Here is a 16651-nt window from a genome sequence, read left to right as displayed (position 1 = left end):
ATGAAAGTAGTCTGTGGAACACAGAGACCTGGAAAATTAAGCCTAAAGATATTGTAGTCCTCGACCTCCTAGAGAGAGAAAGAGACACATAAAAACACTGTAATATGAGCTCATATTTGATTTTTACTCTAGACAGTAGGAGTTATGGTGCTAAAAACCTGCTATATATTGACAGACAGGTACTGTGTGTGTGTGCGTCTGTCCGTGTTTATTAAATCAATTTGCTCCATTCTGTTGCCCCCAGACCCTGAGTCTAACATGCACAGTGTGTGGTGACCCCAAGCCCCAGGTGACTTGGTTGAAGAATGGCCAGGAGGTTGAGCCTGATGACCAGTACGTGGTCTCTCTGGACTCTGGCAAATTTGCCAGCCTCACCATCAAGGGTGTGTCCCTTGAGGACTCAGGCCGCTACACTATGATCGTTCAGAACAAGTATGGTGGCGAGTCCATCGACATCGTAGTCAGTGTGTACAAACATGGAGAGAAGATACCTGAGGCCAAGCCAGCCCCCACGCCTATAACCATTATCCCTCCCAAAGGCCCCATCGAGATCCCCACCTCTAAGATGGCAGCACCCACTCCTGCAGCCCCTGCCGCTGCTAAGTCCCCTATTCCCCCAAAGGGAACCAAGTCCCCTAGCCCTGCCCGCAGCATGAAGAGCCCCACCCCCACCAAGAAGAAGTAAACTCTCACCATGTTGCTATGCCATCACGACAACCAGTTCTTACCCTGGACTGGAGCATGAGTCTATTGTGGTGTTGTGTTACATACCAGTGATTTGTTTTGGAGTGGTTATCTGTCTCATACTTTCTGCTCTTTCCTCCTCCTTCTCTGTTGCCTTTGATGAGCTCTGGTGATTCATTTGTCAAATCACTGTTTTCAAAACTGCTCTTACAGCAGGACATTGAACTACAGGCTTACCCACAGGTTAGATAAGCCTGTAGTGTGTGGTCCTCTATTACACCCTCTTTACCCACCCTCTCTCAACTCTCCACCCAACCCTTTTTGTCCCTCCCCTCTTGCAATGGTCAGATAAATCAGTTTTAGCTACTGGTCTGCTAGCCTACTGTCTCCCTCCTTTGTTGTTAATAAAATGAGCAGAAATCATTGTGTTGTACCTGTGCTGACTACCACACACACACTCAAGCTAAAGGTGTCTGAATGGCTCAGCAGTATTAAATATGTCAGCGTTACAGTAGCTACAGGCCAATGCACCCATCTCTCTGCCCCTCTCACACTCCATTGTTGCTATTAAAGGGGTGATTGACTGGGTTTTTTGGGTATTTCACACTGTTCCTTAAGGTCTCCGAATAGGGTATGTAACATTGGTTGGGTTGAAAATGGCCCGGGTGCTGTTCTATGCCCCCTGATAGATCCTCTGAAATTTTCCCGGGAAAAAACACTAGCTTTTCTCCTTTTATGGTATGCTCATTAATATTTAGATGAGCTGCGCGCTGATTGGTTGGTTTTCAACGAGTGAAGCTGGGGAGCAAAAACGCAACACAGCCAACAGCACTCACTGAAACACCGAAGGTGGAGACTTGATATAAAAACGCGCAAATAAATCTATTCTGTCTACACAACACTGTTTTCAAACAGATTGACTAGATATCATTTGAAATGATAACGTTAGTTATTTCCACTTCTGTTGTCGATGCAAACTGGATTGACTTAGGTGGGTAGAACGTTACAGCTTACAGAAACCAAACTATATCGTGATTCAACTCAGCTTCAGTTAGCTAGCTCTAGACATCTTGCTGAAAAATAACCTGTTAAAGATCTGGACAAACATGCATCGTGAATTGTCAGTTGGCTGAGCGGTGAGGGCAGGGGCGTCTTAATAGCACTTGAGGCCCCTGGGCTACTGACTTGTTTTTCATTTTTTGAGGCCCTCCACACGTTAATCGCACAATCGCACGAGTTGCTTGTATTGTTATTTACATTCCGTTGCACGGTTTAGGCTGAAATTCAGTTTTTGTGGCAAAAAGTGCCTTGTGTCAACGAAGGGAACTCAGTGCTAGCCTACGTCACAACGTCAGCACACGTTAGCAACGACGCATGGATACAACGTGCATTGCTGTTGCACAGCAAGTATCGTATCGTGCCGTGGTGTACTAGCAGCATTATACATTTAAGAAATTCAAGACTTGCATGTACAGTAAGTAATGTCACAATAAATTATGTATTTAAACTCAAGCTTGTGTGGTGCGTCCCTGTATTCAATGCCACAGCCTAAACTTTATGTCAAAAGAAACGTTTTAAATTTCTGGCGCATTCAAACAATCCCCTCAGTGAAGTTTGGCTAGCAACAGCAGCTAGGCTAGCTTGCTCCTAGCATAATTCAGCTTCTCCACGCAGGGCTCTAGACTGAGACCAAAAAGTCGCGTTTGAGGGCATATTTTCAGTTAGCAGATGGTACCGTTTGAATCGCGATTCCATCTGAAAAATACTGCCGGTGACAACGTTGTTAGAATAGCTTGTCTCAAAGGGGGTTCAGCTTGTTTCATATTAAATGGACCCATCTGCAACCGACGCAAGCAAGCACACCCTACAAATTGTACGCTCTCTAGTTTTTGTTACATTTTGTTACATTTTGTTTAGATAAGGGGGGGGGGGCTCCCCTCCCTCCACATACACCACCAGATGCCACTGTAGAGCAGAGTAATGACACCGCGAATACGGACGTTTATCATCATTATTATTTTGTATTATTATTAAGAGGCCCCTGATTGGTCGAAGCCCCGGGCTTCAGCCCAGGTAAGCCCGTGCATTAAGGCGCCACTGGGTGAGGGAATCGGGCTAGTAATCCGAAGGTTGCCAGTTCGATTCCCGGTCATGCCAACTGACGTTGTGTCCTTGGGCAAGACACTTCACCCTACTTGCCTCGGGGAAATGTCCCTGTACTTACTGTAAGTCGCTCTGGATAAGAGCGTCTGCTAAATGACTAAATGTAAATGTAATTGTAGATTTACATAAAAACACGGGTTATTTATTTTAATGAAACAGTCAGGAACATGAAACAACGTTAGCCCCATTGCCAATAAACTAGGCTAAATCATCACACATTCTACCTATGCTCTTGCGTTAGCAAGCTAAACTAGTTTACATGCCTACAGTCTAGGTGTTTTCGCTATCTAGCTGTTCTTGCATTCCTTGCAAATCGCCGTTAATAAAAAGCAGATGAGCTTCAGTCCAGCTAACATTGACTAGACGGGCATGGCTGATGTTTGTCTATACCGTACCGTGGAAGATCCCTGTGCAGTTCGACCCTCAACACATTTGCGCGAACCATTTCACCAAGGACGGTTTTGAAAACCTGGGACAATGTAGCTAAAGCAGGATTTGCTATGAACCTGTTGCTGAAAAGAGGTGCGTTCCGACCTTAGTTCATCACAACCGCAAGCTGTAGTATGATTTTGTCGGTAACAGTTATTAGCAATGCTAACGTATCCTGTATCTAGCACTTTCTCCAGTTCTTTCAAATAGATAATCTAGACAGGCGTTACCAATAGGCCAGACTATTTGTTTTCTGGCTATTTTTTCGGAAGCTTCCCTTCTAATGCCGACTACAGCTAGTCTAGCTAGAGTCATTTGCTAAGTAAAGTATGTTGATGTGTTTAGAAACGTATTTAGTATTCTACTTTAGCATTGCTAATAATTGTTACCGACAAAATCATAGTAGCCTACTTACAGCTAGCGGTTGTGATGAGCGTATGGTCGGAACAGCACATCTTTTCAGGTTCAGCTTCTTAGCAAATCCTGCTTGAAATTGTCCAAGGTTGTCAGAACTGTCTTGGGTGAAATGTTCAGGGCAAATGAATAATTGAGTGTCGAACTTCGCCGGGATCTTCTCATAGACAAACAGCAGCCATGCCTGTCGAATGTTTGGCTCCTTGGGAAGACGATGAGTGTTAGCCTTCCCTGTACAGCCTGGAACACAGCATTTGCGACCGTGGTCCATTTTCAATATCCTTGTTATACTTCAAAACGTTATTCTTTGTAATTGCTTATAAGTAGCCTACACAGAGCAGCGCGCAGCTAAACTAGCATCGGAGATCTACGCTACCTCGGACTGGGCAAGAACACCAGTGAGTGGGCTGGTCTGGATGTACATTTTGGGGCGTGACAAAGATACAGACAAGAGCCAAAAAAGCCGGTCCCCGGACTGACAATTTTTTTCATTTTGAGATTTGCATAGGAAAGAGGTGTCGATTGAGGTTCACTGTATGTTCATTTTACCCACCGAACTGTCGTTATTCAACTATGACGAGGTAAAATCCGTTTAGCAATCAATCACCCCTTTAAGTATTGCATAGTATACATATATTTATATAGTTATAGAATTATGTCTACGAGATACATACTGTCACACAGGATTGTGCAAGGTGACAGATATACATATAATTAAGGGGTTTGGTGGGTCACTGCGTTTCACCTCTCCAATAATTAAAAATAAAAATGCAGAAAGCCTCCCTTAGGTAAACGTCAATTTAGACTTAAGCCGTTGCACTAATGTTCCGTTCCACGAACAATCAACTCTAATTTAAGATGGAACTCAATAAACTTTGATTGTGCAGCACTCCCTCCTCAGGCCCCTCTAAACCGGAACTCTCTCCTCAAGCCCCTGAAGCCAGAACTCTCTCCTCAGGTGTATTGCATTCATATACATAAGCCAATGGGATTTGTACATGAGTGGTATCTCGCCAACGCTAGTTAGAGGATGTATTGCATTTATATGTAGCCTATGACTTAAACTTCGGTTTTAACTTAAGTCAATAGTGTTTAACATAGCGAAAATGTGCATTGTGGCTAGCGTTACGTATAGCGAATATTATCACAAAATATTATGTTTTAAAAAAACATAATATTGTGGTTAAAAACATAAACATAACCCATATAGTCATAACTTTTATGTTTTACTAGCTAGACTACATAAAAAGAGCCAGAACTATTAGTGTTTATGTTTTTTGGATAAGATTATGTGCATTTATTATTAATGCATCATGTGTGTTGAAGTTGAGTTGATGACCAAGCACTACCTCCAGCTGAACCTCGCCAAAACAGAACTTCTCATCATCCCAGCCAAACCTTCCATCTCCCACAATCTCTCAATCACACAGGGATCTGCAACGGTGACCCCTTCATCCTCTGCCAGGAACCTCGGGGTTACCATGGATGACAAGCTCTCCATCACTGCCCACATTGCTGCAGTCTCCCGGTCGTGTAGATAACAACATCGAAGATCAGGAGATACCAGTCTGAGCATTCCACCAGGGGCGTGTCCAGGGAGTGGCCAGGGGTGTCACTGGCCACCACTGAAAAGTGATTGGCCACCTCTGGTGCCACCCCTACCATTGTCCATATGCATGAATACTGGCCATTGAAAATATGAGGGGGAGTTAAGGCTGAGCGGCATGTTCAACAACTACACTGGAGAAGCATGAAAGAAGACTGATGATACTAACATCGATTTTTCCATGTGTGCTGGGAGATATTCGTAAGGATATAAACATTCAGAAACCAAACATGAGCTAGAAATTTGTATGATGTTATTCAACACCATGCAGCCCCTTTACTTTCGGTGTATGGAATACAGTTCGTATTCCAAAAATAGCCTGATGTTAAGTCTCTACAGACTGTAGCTTGCTTTGCTAAATAGCATGCTAGCTAGCAAGCATTCACGATATGTGAGATATTTTATTTATAAGATAAATAAAATGGGTTAAATACCCATTTGTCTGTAAGTGTTTCACATGATAATTGGTTTGTAGAGTAGTTAACGTAAGTAACGCAATGCATTGTATTGTTATTCTGCCAAGCTTAATAAGTGGAAATCATGATCCTGGCTTACTTCAGTCATAAGATGACCGAAGTGAAGTTAGTTTCATATTCGACATTCGTCTCACATTCAGAAGACGCTACTTTGCAGCGTGGTGTTAGACCGGCTAAAAACTACCAATACAATTTTGACAAATTATGATTTATAATATTTTTATGAATATAAAACCTCAAACGGACACCAGAGTATTCTAACAATGTCTGGTGTAGGCCTACTTCCTCAGCCTTTACTTTTTCAATTAAGTTTCAAAATAAATTATAGACAATCACTAATCTCTGAAAATAGCTTAATCCTCGCAAATCTTAACTTTTTCAAAATTGTGTCAAAAACTCTCAAATATACACCAGATTATTCTAATAATGTCTGGCCTACTTCCACATACAATACAAAAGAAAAATTCTTTGGAATTCTACATAGGGCTGACGAGAGGTGAACATAATATTATTGAAAGAACAAAGAAAAGACTGACACAGGCAGCAATGAGCCCCCAACAGTGCCTGATGCAGTGTCTGCTCATCAAGGTATGTCCTCTGAACATCAGTAAGATTTAATAAGTATGTAACACAGTATGGTATGATATCAGTTATATCGTTTATGTCTGTTATTACTCTAGGAATCTATAAGCAGCTGGGCCGGACTGCACCTGGGCCGGACTCTGTCTCTCCAGCCACCCTCAAGCACTGTGCTGACCAGCTGTCTCCGGTGTTTACCTACATCTTTAACACCTCCCTTGAGACATGCCATGTGCCAGCCTGTCTCAAGTCCTCCACCATCATCCCTGTGCCCAAAAAGCCAAGGCCAACAGGACATAATGACTACAGACCCGTCGCCCTGACCTCTGTGGTAATGAAGTCTTTCGAGCGCCTGGTGCTGGCACACTTTAAATACATCACTGACCCTCTACTGGACCCCCTGCAGTTTGCCTACAGAGCCAACAGGTCTGTGGACGATGCAGTTAACATGGCCCTCCACTTCACTCTACAGCACCTGGACTCCCCAGCATCCTATGCCAGGATCCTGTTTGTGGACTTCAGCTCTGCCTTCAATACCATCATCCCCGCCCTGCTTCAGGACAAGCTCTCCCAGCTGAACGTGCCTGATTCCACCTGCAGGTGGATCACAGACTTCCTGTCTGACAGGAAGCAGTGCTTTAAGCTGGGAACACAAGTCTCTGACTTGGAGGTCCATCAGCACCAGATCACCTCAGGGCTGCGTCCTTTCTCCTCTGCTCTTCTCCCTGTAACACCAACAGTTGCACCGCCAGTCATCCGTCCGTCAAACTCCTGAAGTTTGCGGACGACACCACCCTTATTGGGCTCATCTCTGGTGGAGACGAGTCTGATTATAGGTGGGAAGCGGCCAACCTGGTGACCTGGTGCAGCCAGAACAACTTAGAGCTCAATGCTCTTAAGACAGTGGAGATGGTTGTGGACTTCAGGAAGAACACAGCCCCACTCACCCCTATCACCCTGTGTGACTCCCCAGTCAACACTGTGGAGTCCTTCCGCTTCCTGGGCACTATCCTCTCCCAGGACCTCAAGTGGGAACTGAACATCAGCTCCCTCATCAAGAAAGCACAACAGAGGATGTACTTCCTTCGGCAGCTGAAGAAGTTCAACCTGCCAAAGACAATGATGGTGCACTTCTACTCAGCCATCATTGAGTCCATCCTCACCTCCTCCATCACCATCTGGTACGCTGCTGCCACTGCCAAGGACAAGAGCAGGCTGCAGCATATCATCCGCACTGCTGAGAAGGTGATTGGCTGCAATCTGCCTACCCTCAAGGACCTGCACACCTCGAGGACCCTGAGGCGAGCGAGGAAGATTGTGGCCGACTCCTCCCACCCTGGACACTCCCTGTTTCAGTCACTCCCCTCCAGCAGAAGGCTGCGGTCCATCAGGACCAATACCTCACGCCACAAAAACAGTTTATTCCCTTCCGCTGTTGGCCTCTTCAACAAGGCCAAGGGACCACACTGACTCTAATGACTTCCTGCTTAAAACACACTGCTTTTTGCACTGCATTACAAAATTGTATCTTGTACATTTGTATTTTTTGTAATATTTGTATTTTTGTATTTTCATATTGTAATTTACGGCAACTTATATTTTATTTTATTGTATATTTAATTCAATTCTAACCCCACTTAGTACTGCTAGTTTATGTACCCTTTTTTATAGTCCACATATTTAAATTTTAGGTCCCTATATGTTTATTGTATGCACCTTCCTGCCAAAGCAAATTCCTTGTCTGTGCAAACTTTCATGGCGAATAAATCCCATTCTGATTCTGATTCTGATAAATAATGGTAAAATTACTGAATAAATGGTTCTAAATGTATGAGTAGGCCTACAAATAATAAATCTGTCATTTCAAGTTTGCAGTTAGAATGTTTCTGACGTGTATGACTGGTAGAACTTAGGCAATCCATCGAAGAAACTGTAGACTAATTTCTAGACTGTTGAAAATAATTATAAATACATTAGAATAAATCATAATTTGTAATAGGGAAATCCCATATGTGGGATGCTCAATTTAGATTAACCCTTGTGTTATCTTCGGGTCATTCTGACCCATCAGTCATTGTGACCCACCGTCGTATTGCGACAACTTTACCGCATACAAAAACAAAGTGAAGCATTTTCTTTTAACCGTTGGGCTGTCTCAGACCCCCCACATTGCAAAGGTTAAAAGAAAATTATTTTATTTGTTTTTGTATTGGGTAAAATTGGGTAAATACAACGATGGTTCGTTATGAACCTTTGGGTCATGTGACCCGAAGGCAGCACAAGGGTTAAGGATGTGACCATTTACTAACAACTACACACAGGAGAAAAATGTTAATAGAAAATGTTTAGTTTATTGAGAAGTTTATTGAGATGAGTTTCATTACCTACAACAAAAAGGGTAGATAAAAAAACGTGAACTTGAGTCTCGATACGTGGTTGATGGCCACCCTGCTCTGAGGCTGTGCCCCTGCCCGGTCACCCTGTTCAAAATGTTCTAGACATGCCCCTGCATTCCACCCAGCTGCTAGTCTAAGCACTTGTCCTTTCCAAGTTGGACTACTGCAACTCGCTGCTCGCTGGTCTCCCAGCATGCGCAACCCGCCCTCTCCAGAGGATTCAGAACGCAGCAGAGAATGCTCAGATAGGTATCTCCTGATCTTCCGGATGTTGTAGAGGGTGAACCTACACGACCGGGAGACCGCAGCAATGTGGGCTGTGAGGGAGAGCTCGTCATCCATGGTAACCCCGAGGTTCCTGGCAGAGGATGACGGGGTCACCGTCGCCGATCCCAGGGTGATTGAGAGATCGTGGGAGATGGAGGGTTTGGCTGGGATGATGAGGAGTTCTGTTTTGGCGAGGTTCAGCTGGAGGTGGTGCTCGGTCATCCAGGCGGAGATGTCTGTGAGGCAGGCCTCGATCCTAGCTGAGATCCCCGGATCAGTCGGGGGGAACGACAGGTACAGCTGGGTGTCGTCAGCATAGCAGTGGTAGGAGAAGCCGTGGGAGGTGATGATTGGTCCAAGCGAGGTGGTGTAGAGGGAGAAGAGGAGGGGTCCAAGGCCGGATCCCTGTGGGACACCAGTGGAGAGCTGGTGGGGGCCTGACACTTTGCCTCCCCAGGAGACCTGGTAAGATCTTCCCGACAGGTAGGATGAGATCCACTGAAGTGCAGTGCCAGTGATGCCCATCTCAAAAAGTCTGGCCAGCAGGATTTGATGGTTAACCGTATCAAACGCTGCAAACGTCTTCAGTCTACTCAGACGCTCCCATGTTACCCCGCCTTCATGTTGGTTTGTGCGGTCTGAAGAGGCCAGTGAAGGTTTGCTGTAGTAGGGCCAGGCCATCTTTGAAAATAATAATTTGATCTTAAATGATTCTGCCTGGTTAAATAAAAATAAAATAGGGGGGAAGGTTGTGCTGCCACAACCAGGTAACTTTGTTTGAGTTATGATTTAATTCTGTCAATTAGTTTTGTTTATTTGGCTTATGTTTCTTTTGGTTCTTGGAGTGAAGAACATCTTGAACCACATTCCTGGATGTTTGAGCTACACTACTTTACAGGCTGCTTGAGGATTACTGTATAAGACCTTGACCCATCTAATAAAATTATCCCCTAAACCAAATTTATCCAAGCAGTAAAATAAATATGATTTGCATCCAGGGAAAGCACTAAACCATCAACTCGTCTACGCTTGAAAACCTGAATGATATTGAGCAGACGCCTAACATTATGAGTTTCGCCCTTTTATGAAACCAGTTTGATCCTCTTTTCTAATTTTAGGCAGGAGCCCTTCAAGGCGTATAGCCAGAATTTTCGCCAAGATCTTTAGGTCTACATTTAGAAGAGATATGGGCCTATAAGTGGCACAGGACTCTGGACATTTCCCCATTTTCAGTATGAGTGAGATATTTGCTTCTCTCAAGGTCTGAGGTACAGTTAGGTCCATAAATATTTGGACATTGACACAATTTATCATTTTGGCTCTGTATACCAGCACAATGGATTTGAAATGAAACAATCAAGATGTGCTTTAAGTGCAGACTTTCAGCTGTAATTTCTGGGTATTTACATCCAAATCGGGTGAACGGTGTAGGAATTACAACACATTTTATATGTGGCCCCCCCCCTTTTTAAGGGACCAAAAATAATTGGACAAACTAACATAATCATAAATCTAATTGTCACTTTTAATACTTGGTTGCAAATCCTTTGCAGTCAATGACAACCTGAAGTCTGGAACCCATAGACATCACCAGACGCTGGGTTTCGTCCCTGGTAATGCTCTGCCAGGCCTCTACTGAAACTGTCTTCAGTTCCTGCTTGTGCTTGGGGCATTTTCCCTTCAGTTTTGTCTTTAGCAAGTGAAATGCATGCTCAATTGGATTTAGGTCAGGTGATTGACTTGGCCATCGCAGAACATTCCACTTCTTTGCCTTAAAAAACTCTGGTTGCTTTCGCAGTATGCTTCGGGTCATTGTCCATCTGCACTGTGAAGCGCCGTCCTATGAGTTCTGAAGCATTTGGCTGAATCTGAGCAGATAATATTTCCCGAAAAACTTCAGAATTCATCCTACTGCTTTTGTCAGCAGTCACATCATCGATAAATACAAGGTAACCAGTTCCATTGGCAGCCATACATGCCCACGCCATAACACTACCTCCACCATGCTTCACTGATGAGGTGGTATGCTTTGGATCATGAGCAGTTCCTTCCCTTTTCCATACTCTTCTCTTCCCATCATTCTGGTACAAGTTGATCTTGGTCTCATCTGTCCAATAGGATGTTGTTCCAGAACTGTACAGTCTCTTTTAGATGTTTTTTGGCAAACTCTAATCTGGTCTTCCTGTTTTTGAGACTCACCAATGGTTTACATCTTGTGGTGAATCCTCTGTATTTACTCTGGTGAAGTCTTCTCTTAATGGTTGACTTTGACACAGATACGCCTACCTCCTGGAGAGTGTTCTTGATCTGGCCAACTGTTGTGAAGGGGTTTTTCTTCACCAGGGAAAGAATTCTTCTGTCATCCACCACAGTTGTTTTCCGTGGTCTTCCGTGTCTTTTGGTGTTGCTGAGCTCACCAGGGCTTTCTTTCTTTTTAACAATGTACCAAACAGTTAATTTGGCCACACCTTATGTTTTTGCTATCTCTCTGATAGGTTTGTTTTGATTTTTCAGCCTAACCAAAATGATGAAAATTGTGTCAATGTCCAAATACTTATGGACCTAACTATAACTCTTCATTTAAGAAAGCATCATTAAACATGTTGACTAAAGGGTCTACTAATACGTCTGAAAACTCCAGGAGCTTTTCCATTCTGAAGAGTTCCTATGGCATTAACCACATCTTCTCTGGAAATGGGAGAATTAAGGGAAAGTTTATGCTCTGATGGTATAGTGAGCAGGTTTAGCTGGTCAAAGAACTTATCCATCAAAACAGACGCATCACTTGGCTGTTCAGAACTGTAGAGACTATGATCAAATGTGGTTGCCTTGAGCATCACAAAGGGCCGCAATGGTTTGTGACTGGTCTGACATTTTGTGAGATATGCCAGGTATTTCCCAGGTTTATCCCCATGTTCATAACATTTTTGTCTAAATTTGACTTTGACTTCCTCATCTTGTGTTAAAAGGTTGTCTAGGGTTGTTCTGATTGCAGATATTTCTGTCAAAGTAGTGGGTGACGGGGACTCGACATAAGCATTTTCTTTAGTTTTAAGTTCAGTCATTAACAAATTCTGCTTTTCTCTTTTTTTACTTGCTGAAAAGGAAATAAACAACCCCCTAAAATATGGGTTTAGCAGTTTCCCATAGTAAGGCAGGGCTGTCCGTGGACCAAGTGTTAATGGAAATAAAGTACTGAAATTCAGTGGTAAAATAAGTAACAAATGTATGATCTTTCAAGATGGACGTGTCCAGTCTCCAGAATTTCTCTCCACTATTTACACCCTTGAAGGAGAGGTCCAAAATTACCTTGGCATGATCATAAATCAGAATACTGCCAATAGAGCAAGACAAAACCCTGTGCATCGTTAGACCTGACAAGAAGAAATAGTCAATCCTACTGTGAGAACCATGAAGTGCAGAAAAGAATCAGAATGGGATTTATTCGCCATGAAAGTTTGCACAGACAAGGAATTTGCTTTGGCAGGAAGGTGCATACAATAAACATATAGGGACCTAAAATTTAAATATGTGGACTATCTATACTAATGGTACATAAACTAGCAGCACTAAGTGGAATTAGAATAAAATAAAATATACAATAAAATTAAATATAAGTTGCCGTAATTTACAATATAAAAATACAAATATTACAAAAAATACAAATGTACAAGATACAATTTTGTAATGCAGTGCAAAAAGCAGTGCGTTATAGTTAGTGTGGTCCCTTGGCCTTGTTGAAGAGGCCAACAGCGGAAGGGAAGAAACTGTTTTTTTGGCGTGAAAAAAACAAAAACAAAAGAAGTAATTTAAACAAGGATCAAAAACAAATTAAACTTACAAATTCAAGGGGGTTGTCCCTGCTACCTAACCTGCAGGGAGTAACAAACATCACCCATGGCAAGACTAAAGATCGTGCCACCCCATCTTCATTCTTTATCACCATCACCATCATCAGAAAAACAACAACACGTCAGCTTACTCGCAGTGGCTACATATGGCTAATAGAATATAACGTTTCTGTATAGATAAACTCAAACAGGAAGTACCCGCATACCGCATAAATCTTCAACAATCAGTGACTTGAGTCCAGTCTTCAGTCTGACATTCCTTTGCGTCATTCCTTGCGTCTGACATGTCATTGCGTCCCTTCCTCTAATGAGGAAGGACGCAATGACACAATGACGCAATGATGTTAATCTTGGTGGTTGAGACATTCATTTTTTTATTGCTTTAAAGTGCATTTGCAATGCTTTGTATGAACCTTACCATGGTAATCTTGGTGGTTTATACATGAGAAAGGGGTTTCGGCATTGAAATTGAGTGTTACTAGTCAGTAATATCATGTTTAATGCTGACAAGATCTTCAGACAAGATTTTGGCTTCAGAATCCGTTTTTGAGAATTTAAGTTTTTATTGCTTTGAAGTGCTTTTCAGCTCCTGATTAGCGTTTTCAATGCATTTGCAATGTTTTGTCTGAAACTTCTGGGTGAATGGTTTCCCATCACTATGACTATTCTACCATGTTAATATTGGTGGTTTATACGTGAAAAAAGGGTTTTGGCATCGAAATTGAGTGTTACTAGTCAGTAATATCATGTTTACTGCTGACAAGATCTTCAAACAAGATTTTGGCTTCAGAATCCTTTTTTGAGACCTTCGCGTTTTAATTGCTTTACTGTCCATTTCAGCTCCTGAATAGCGTTTTCAATGCTTTTGCAATGTTTTGTATGAAACTTCTGGGTGAATGGTTTCCCATCACTATGACTATTTTACCATGTTAATCTTGGTGGTTTATACATGAGAAAATGGTTTTGGCATCGAAATTGAGTGTTACTAGTCAGTAATATCATGTTTAATGTTGACAAGATCTTCAGACAAGATTTTGCCTTCAGAATCCGTTTTTCATACTTTCACGTTTTTATTGCTTTAAATTCATTTTCAGCTCCTGAATAGCGTTTTCAATGCTTTTGCAATGTTTTGTAGGAAACTTCTGGGTGAATGGTTTCCCATCACTATGACTATTCTACCATGTTAATCTTGGTGGTTTATACATGAGAAAATTGTTTTGGCATTGAAAATGAGTGTTAGAAGTCAATAATATCATGTTTAATTCTGACAAGATCTTCAGACAAGATTTTGGCTTCAGAATCCGTTTTTGAGAATTTCAGTTTTTTATTGCTTTGAAATCATTTTCAGTTCCTGAATAGCGTTTTCAATGTTTTTGCAATGTTTTGTATGAAACTTCTGGGTGAATGGTTTCCCATCACTATGACTATTTTACCATGTTAATCTTGGTGGTTTATACATGAGAAAATTGTTTTGGCATCGAAATTGAGTGTTACTAGTCAGTAATATCATGTTTAATGTTGACAAGATCTTCAGACAAGATTTTGCCTTCAGAATCCGTTTTTCATACTTTCACGTTTTTATTGCTTTAAATTCATTTTCAGCTCCTGAATAGCGTTTTCAATGCTTTTGCAATGTTTTGTATGAAACTTCTGGGTGAATGGTTTCCCATCACTATGACTATTCTACCATGTTAATCTTGGTGGTTTATACATGAGAAAATTGTTTTGGCATTGAAATTGAGTGTTAGAAGTCAATAATATCATGTTTAATTCTGACAAGATCTTCAGACAAGATTTTGCCTTCAGAATCCGTTTTTGAGAATTTCAGTTTTTTATTGCTTTGAAATCATTTTCAGTTCCTGAATAGCGTTTTCAATGTTTTTGCAATGGTTTGTATAAAACTTCTGGGTGAATGGTTTCCCATCACTATGACTATTCTACCATGTTAATCTTGGTGGTTTATACATGAGAAAATGGTTTTGACATCGAAATTGAGTGTTAGAAGTCAATAATATCATGTTTACTTCTGACAAGATCTCCAGGCAGGATTTTGGCTTCAGAATCCTTTTTTGAGACTTTCAAGACTTTCACGTTTTTATTGCATTACTGTCCTTTTCAGCTCCTGAATAGCGTTTTCAATGCTTTTGCAATGTCTCGTATGAAACTTCTGGGTGAATGGTTTCCCATCACTATGACTATTCTACCATGTTAATCTTGGTGCTTTATACATGAGAAAAGGGTTGTGGCATTGAAATTGAGTGTTACTAGTCAGTAATATCATGTTTATTTCTGACAAGATCTCCAAGCAGGATTTTGGCTTCAGAATCCTTTTTTGAGACTTTCACGTTTTTATTGCTTTGAAGTGCTTTCAGATCCTGATAAGCGTTTTCAATGTTTTTGCAATGTTTTGTATGAAACTTCTGGGTGAATGGTTTCCCATCACTATGACTATCCTACCATGTTAATCTTGGTGGTTTATACATGAGAAAAGGGTTGTGGCATTGAAATTGAATGTTACTAGTCAGTAATATCATGTTTAATGCTGACAAGATCTTCAGACAAGATTTTGGCTTCAGAATCCTTTTTTGAGACCTTCGGGTTTTAATTGCTTTACTGTCCTTTTCAGCTCCTGAATAGCGTTTTCAATGCTTTTGCAATGTTTTGTATGAAACTTCTGGGCGAATGGTTTCCCATCACTATGACTATTCTACCATGTTAATCTTGGTGGTTTATACATGAGAAAATTGTTTTGGCATTGAAATTGAGTGTTAGAAGTCAATAATATCATGTTTAATTCTGACAAGATCTTCAGACAAGATTTTGGCTTCAGAATCCTTTTTTGAGACTTTCAAGACTTTCACGTTTTTATTGCATTACTGTCCTTTTCAGCTCCTGAATAGCGTTTTCAATGCTTTTGCAATGTCTTGTATGAAACTTCTGGGTGAATGGTTTCCCATCACTATGACTATTCTACCATGTTAATATTGGTACTTTATACATGAGAAAAGGGTTGTGGCATTGAAATTGAGTGTTACTAGTCGATAATATCATGTTTATTTCTGACAAGATCTCCAAGCAGGATTTTGGCTTCAGAATCCTTTTTTGAGACTTTCAAGACTTTCACGTTTTTATTGCATTACTGTCCTTTTCAGCTCCTGAATAGCGTTTTCAATGCTTTTGCAATGTTTTGTATGAAACTTCTGGGTGAATGGTTTCCCATCACTATGACTATTCTACCATGTTAATCTTGGTGGTTTATACATGATAAAATTGTTTTGGCATTGAAATTGAGTGTTAGAAGTCAATAATATCATGTTTAATTCTGACAAGATCTTCAGACAAGATTTTGGCTTCAGAATCCGTTTTTGAGAATTTCAGTTTTTTATTGCTTTGAAATCATTTTCAGTTCCTGAATAGCGTTTTCAATGTTTTTGCAATGTTTTGTATGAAACTTCTGGGTGAATGGTTTCCCATCACTATGACTATTATACCATGTTAATCTTGGTGGTTTATACATGAGAAAATTGTTTTGGCATTGAAATTGAGTGTTAGAAGTCAATAATATCATGTTTAATTCTGACAAGATCTTCAGACAAGATTTTGGCTTCAGAATCCGTTTTTGAGAATTTCAGTTTTTTATTGCTTTGAAATCATTTTCAGTTCCTGAATAGCGTTTTCAATGTTTTTGCAATGTTTTGTATGAAACTTCTGGGTGAATGGTTTCCCATCACTATGACTATTTTACCATGTTAATCTTGGTGGTTTATACATGAGAAAATGGTTTTG

The 16651-nt window shown here is 41.2% G+C and overlaps 1 protein-coding gene across 1 annotated transcript in view; it reads left to right on the top strand.

The window, feature by feature from the left end:
• myom2b (myomesin 2b) overlaps positions 1–1107 on the top strand; it is an 88371-nt gene extending 87264 nt beyond the window's left edge. Inside the window, exon 36 of the mRNA XM_067235999.1 lies at positions 245–1107. Coding sequence (XP_067092100.1) covers positions 245–685 — 441 coding nt within the window. The 3' untranslated portion in view covers positions 686–1107. The remainder of the gene's footprint in view (positions 1–244) is intronic.
• Positions 1108–16651: the final 15544 nt, after the last annotated feature.

Source organism: Osmerus mordax, chromosome 5, assembly GCF_038355195.1.
Source record: "Osmerus mordax isolate fOsmMor3 chromosome 5, fOsmMor3.pri, whole genome shotgun sequence".
Classification (NCBI taxonomy): Eukaryota; Metazoa; Chordata; class Actinopteri; order Osmeriformes; family Osmeridae; genus Osmerus; species Osmerus mordax.
This window is presented reverse-complemented; position numbering and strand designations above follow the sequence as displayed.